Source organism: Suricata suricatta, chromosome 13, assembly GCF_006229205.1.
Source record: "Suricata suricatta isolate VVHF042 chromosome 13, meerkat_22Aug2017_6uvM2_HiC, whole genome shotgun sequence".
NCBI classification, from domain to species: Eukaryota; Metazoa; Chordata; class Mammalia; order Carnivora; family Herpestidae; genus Suricata; species Suricata suricatta.
Genome location: NC_043712.1, coordinates 35,150,981 through 35,157,157, shown reverse-complemented (window position 1 = coordinate 35,157,157; position 6,177 = coordinate 35,150,981). Strand labels below are relative to the sequence as shown.

The 6,177-nt window shown below is 44.1% G+C and overlaps 1 protein-coding gene across 2 annotated transcripts in view; it reads right to left on the bottom strand.

Moving 5' to 3' along the window:
• Positions 1-1,892: 1,892 nt before the first annotated feature.
• The window catches only part of GNE (glucosamine (UDP-N-acetyl)-2-epimerase/N-acetylmannosamine kinase), a 44,051-nt gene continuing 39,766 nt past the window's right edge, over positions 1,893-6,177 (bottom strand). For both annotated transcript variants that reach the window (XM_029919792.1, XM_029919793.1), the window contains 2 exons: positions 4,774-4,890; positions 1,893-3,612 (listed from right to left, as the gene is read on the bottom strand). In XM_029919792.1, the coding sequence (XP_029775652.1) occupies positions 3,377-3,612; positions 4,774-4,890 (353 nt within the window). In that variant the 3' untranslated portion in view covers positions 1,893-3,376. The remainder of the gene's footprint in view (positions 3,613-4,773; positions 4,891-6,177) is intronic.

The following is a 6,177-nucleotide window of genomic DNA, read 5'->3' as shown; positions in this document are numbered from 1 at the left end:
TCCATTTACAGAGCACAGACAGAGTAGATTTAGCATAATTCTTAAATGCCCTAGGATTTTTGGAATAGTATATGAATGAACACAGGTTCCAACTTAAAGTCACCAGCTGCCTTAGCCCCTACAAGAGAGTCAGCCTATCCTTTGAAGTTTGAAGCCAGGCATTGACTTCTCCTCTCTAGCTATGAAAACACTAGAAGACCTCTTCTTCCAATATATGGCTGTTTCGTCTACATGGAAAGTCTGTTGTTTCATGTAGCCACCTCCACTAATGATCTTAGCTGGATCTTCTGGATGACATGCTGCAGCTTTGACATTAGCACTTGCGGCTTCACTTTGCAATTTTGTGTCATGGACACAGCTTTTGTTCCTTAAACCTCATCAAGCAGCCTTTGCTTGCTTCCAACTTTTCTCTGTAGCTTCCTCACCTCTCTCAGCATTCACAGAACTGAAGAGAGTTAGGACCTTGCTGTGGATTAGGCTTGGCTTAAGGAAATATGGCTGGTTTGATCTATCTGGCCACTAAAGCTTTCTCCATATCAGTAAGGTTGTTTTGCTTTCTTATCATTTGTGTGTTCACTGGAATAGCAAGTGAACTTTTCACTTCCTTCAGGAACTTTTCCTTTGTAGTTACAACTTGGCTCTTTGGCACAAGAAGCCTAGCTTTGGCCTGTCTCGGCTTTTGACATGCCTTTCTCATTTCTAGCTTTTGATTTGAAATGAGAGGCGTGTAACTCTTTCGCTTGAATACATAGAAGGCGTTATAGGGTTATTAACTGGCCTAATTTCAGTACTGTGTCTCGGGGAGTAGGAGGTGTGAGGAGAGGGAGACAAGGAGCAGCGAGTCCGTGGGGCAGTCAGAAGGCACACATTTCTTGGTTTAAGTTCACCATCTCATATGGGTGCAGTGTGTGGTGCCCCCAAGCCCAACGGTAAATCACAGATCACCACAACAAATACAATAATGAAGTTTGAAATACTGTGATCATTACCAAATAGTGACAGAGACACAAAGTGAGCAAATGCTGTTGGGAAAATGGTGCCAATAGACTTGTGCGATGCAGGGTGTCACAATCCTTCAATTTGTAAAGAAACAAAAACAAAAACAAACATAATCTGTGAAGCGCAGTAAATGATGTATGCCTGTGCTATGCCATATATTTCAAAGTTGCTACATGAGTGGGTCTTAAAATTTCTCATTACAAGAACAAAAATGTTCTGTATGTATGGTGATGGCTGTTAACTAGATTTACTGTGTATAAGAATATCATATAGCGGCCCTCCCTATTATCAAAGATTTATTATTTTTTGGTTAAGAAATCAGTATTAGATGCCTTAAGAAGTCACATGACCTCAAGAAGTAAGCAGTACAACAATATAAATTCCTTCTGGAAAGGGATTTTAGCCAGAGAGTGAATTAAGAAAACAAAATGCAAAAATGTAGGACTTCCACAAAGAAATATATTTATTTTTTCTTCAGAATTTGGCTCAGAACAGTAACATATAAATATTTACACTAAAATAAATTAATGTGATTTAACTGTATGTAATAATTTACGTTGGAATATATTAATCAGCCTTTCCACAAATTTAATAAAAACTAAAATTTGGTGTTAGAGTTAGTACCACCCTTCCAAGTATTTGGCATGAAGCGCAGTGCCACCGTCTGGAGTACAGAGCAGTTACAGATTTCACCCAGGAACAACTGGTGTCCCCTCCCAGGACACCTCTCACCCCACTGACGCCAGCCGACGAGCTTCCTTCCTAGGAATCACTAGAATTTTTCAACAATAACCAGGACTTGGAGATTATTTCAGGGCTGGCGGAGTTCTTGCAATCAGCCAACCTGTCTATTCACATTAACCCACCAGGAAGGAAGTAGTTCAAATGCAATATTGATTCTTCCACACTTTATTTTGTACGCTAACACTGAAACAATAGAAACCTTCTGGTTTTCCTAAAGTAAGAATCGGAAAAACATGCATATGCTTTCTTAGAGCATCTGAAAGTAACCATAAAAACCTGTCACTAGACCAAATACTGTATTGGCCAAATGTCCACAGCAGAAAGGAATATTTGATTAGCTGTATCACTGAGGGACAGCATCAAAAACAAACTGAGTCATCTGCTAATGAGACAGTTGTGTTAAAGCTGTTGTTAGTCTTAAGTAAATTAGGATATAGTTACCCTCCACAAGGTTTTTATTTGAGAGGTTGTGCAGCTTAGCACAAAAGCACAAGTGGACCTGGGGACCAAGTCCTATTTCTGGGACTCACTTGCCACACAGCTTTAGGCGCTGTCACTTAAACGCATTAAGACTTAATTTGCGGTTCTATAAAATGGAAATTAAAACACCTACCTCCCAGGTTGTGAAAATTTAGATTAACGTATATGGAGCACCTAGTTCAGAACCTGGCACACAGTAGGCACTTAATAAATGATGGGTATTAGAATTTCTTCCAGGTTGAAATAGAACCCTGACCTTTGGATCTTGACACCAATGAAAGCACAGAATCTTATTTTGCTGGAATCCAGATTCACGGATATTCACAGCTCTATAAATGCTGCCTTAGGAGATACTCCACGGTCATACTCAACATTAGCATGAAAAGTTATTGAAGGGAGAGGAGTCTGTCAGTAGCAAAGATCCTTCGGGAATGGTTGATCTCCTTTCAGAAGCTGTTAAGTCCTAGTGGCTTCTCAGCTGTCCTTAAGAAGATAAGGACAAGGTCACTTGAGGCCACTGTAATTCAGATCCCTAAAGTTGCTCAACTCTCTAAGAGCAGTAACAAATAACATCTTTAAACAGATACACTTGGGGGTGATGGGTACGTCCAGGTCTCGATGGTGGTGGTGGTTTCACAGGTATATATACATAAGTCAAAGCTTATCAAACTGCACACTTCTAAAAATACCTCCATAAAGCTGTTTTGAAAAAAAGTTTACTTCAGCCGTTCATGGTGAGATTTACTTCTGTTTCCTGATGGGATCCCTTTCTGCAGTGTGAATTTAGGGTCAGAGGAGGAAGGATTAATCTAAGTTCCAGTGTCAAGGTCCCATCTCAAGCAAGGCCTGCAGGTCTAAGTGGTACGTCCAGTGAGCAGTCCTAAGGCTTCCTGGTCTACTGTCACAGCTCCTTTGGCACAGATAATTGTGACTGGTACTTACAGGGTTTGAGCTAAAATGATCCCAGAAAGAGCAGCATCTACAAAAATGGGTTGGGAAAGGTGACCCTGGAAGAGGAGACTAAAGGCAATAATTTAACTGCTGAAGTCACCTGCTAAATACCAAATTTGCTTTTTAAGAAATGCTCATCTAAAAGACAACCTGATTCCACGGAGAAGCTCTGAGTCTCGGTCCATGTCCCCTCCTGGGAGGCCTAGCAGATCCTGCGAGTTGTGTAGTCCAAAACCATGCTGGCGGCACCGAGCAGGGCGGGATCCACCAAATCCGAAACTACCACGTCCACATCCTGAACCGAGGACAAGGCTTGTTGGCGGATGACATCCTTGACGATGTGGATGTAGTGACTGGCTAGGACTCCAGAGAGGATCACAAGGGAGGGATTGATAGTGTGGAGGATGTTCACAACCCCAAGACCCAGAGCCGTTCCAGCTACAAGAAAACAAAAATGAAAGCAAGTCTCAAGGAGAGAGCCAAATCAGAAACGCCAGAGGACAGTGCCCAGGATACTCAGTACATTCACACTATGTAACAGAAAGTGGTATTTTTAAAACTGTTCGTAATTTATTTTTTTTAAAGTTCATCCATTAATTTCTTTATTTTTTTAAGGTTTATTTTTGAGAGGAGGGCAGAGAGAGGGTTACAGAGAATCCAAAGCAGGCTTGTGCCAACAGCAGAGAGCCCAATGTGGGGCTCAAACTCATGAACTATGAGATCATGACCTAAGGTAAAGTTGGCCCCTATTTATTTATTTTGAGAGATAAAACCCATATGCGAGTGGAGGAGGGGCAGAGAGAGCATCCAAAGCAGGCTCCTCACTGCCAGTGCCAATGCAGGGCTCAAACTCACCAACACTGAGATCATGACTTGAGCCCAATTAAGTCAGATGCTTAACCAACTGAGCCACCCAGGCGTCCGTCATGATTTATTCTTGATATGAGAAAAATGTTGTTATGCTTTGAAGTTTAAAAAAAGCTAGATATGGTAATATTACACCATATGCTCTTAACTAGGTTAAAAAAAACTGGAAAACACTGGAAGGAAATGCTAATAGTCGACTATCTCTTAAAAGTAAAACTTGAAGGAATATTTTTTAAAAACTTTTTAAATACCTATTTTTGTAAGAGAGCAAGTACGTGCATGCACAAGAGTTGGGGAGAGACAGAGGGAGGGAGACACGGAATCTGAAGCAGGGTCTAGGCTCTGAGCTGTCAGCATAGAGTCTGACACAGGGCTCGAACTCATGAACAGCGAAATCATGACCTGAGCTGAAGTTGGATGCTCAACCAACTGAGCCACCAAGGTGCCCACAAAGGGATACTTTTTCTTACTCTCCTATATTTCTCTAGATTTCCTATAAAATGAACAAGTAGTTTATTCATAGTTATAAACAAAACAAAAAACCTGTTTAATAAAGGCAATGCTGCCAAATACCTTGAATGCCATTTCCTTTTTCTCTCTGAGAAAGCAGGAAAAAACAGCCCTGAACACACATTCCAGAGCGCTGGTCCCGAGGGGAGCTGGGTATGTGTCGGAGCCCTGGGCAGTCTGAGGGCCCCACTAGGGCACAGCTGTCCAGAGCCTCATGCTCACCTGTCCTTAGGATGTTCTGGGCCTTCACGTTGCCAAGTTTTGCAGCTTGGATGAGATGGGCTGCACTCACGGCCTCGTCTTTTGGCACCGACATCCCTTCCACCAAGAGCAGGTCTTCTGTTAGAGCAGAGGCGAGAAGCAGCAGTCATTGCTGAGCTGTGGCAGCCCTGCAGCAGGCCCAACCTTTCAAGGTTGCCTGCGGGCAGCAAGCCCCTAAGTGGGAAGACGTGTTTTTTCACATTTGCAAAGCTTTTTATCATTCACAAATGATAAATCACATACATTGTCCAGAGGCTGGTGCCCTCTTGCTCTCCTGATTATGTATCATCCAGAACTTCCTTAACTGGAAAATTCTCAACTACAACTACAGCCTCCTATCCAGCCCTCTGTAGTTTCTTTACTTCTCACCTCCACCTGAAACTGAGTCCTCTAAGTGTTTTTTCCCCAAATTATCAGACTCCACTGTATTTATCTCCTTCCTTTATCCACCCCAGATGCAGGTCCCATTACTGCAAGTGCCCCACGTCCCATGCCAGGGCCTGAAGAACTGATGCCAAAGTGGTTCTCAGTTGCTGGCTCGGCCACTACCCACTGCACCACCCTGTCCATGTCAAACGACCTGCACACCCTTCTTTTCTCTATAAAACTGGGGTAACACCACGTACCCTGGAAGGATTATGTGAGGGACTAAATGAGATAACAGATATAAAGTACTTAGTTAGGTGCTGGCCAGACTCAATGCTCACTAAATATGCCTATTTTCTATAGTCCTCATCTTTCCTGCCGCTCGCTCTGCCTGTCATCAACCCAGGTCAATCGCCTCCTCGTCTGCTGTCATACTTGGGTTCTGATGAGAGAAAATCAAAATCCCAGCCATGCAGGCGGCCACCCAGACCCTGTCCAGGGGGCTCCTCACACCGGCCCCTGCCAGTGCTCTCCCGTTCTCCCTCACGGCTCTTCTCGGTTTCCACCACCACCCCCTTGCACCCCACCCCCATCACAGGGTTTTCGTACTGCCGGCCTCTCTGCTCAGGGGCGCTAACAGGAAGGAGTTCCGTCACTTTCTGCCCTCACCTGTGAACACGTCTGTATCTGCACACCTGCACTCCTGCTTCCCCTCTCTCGGGCCCTCGATCCAGGCCTCGCAGCTTACCTCCTAGCCTCTCACCAGGGGCCTCTTACGGGGGCCTCAACTGCCCTTTCCCTCGTGCATTCTCAACCCTCGCTTCCGTTCCTACTGTCTGCTTTCCACTGGCAGGTGCTCACAATTTCCACATCCTCAAAGCACTTTTTCCCTCAGTGTAGTCAGGTTTCTGCTCTTGCGATTTAAATGTGCTCTCTCTTAAAACAAGCATTCCTCCCATGAGGACCAAAACTGATTCTGCCGGGGGGGGGGGGGGGGGG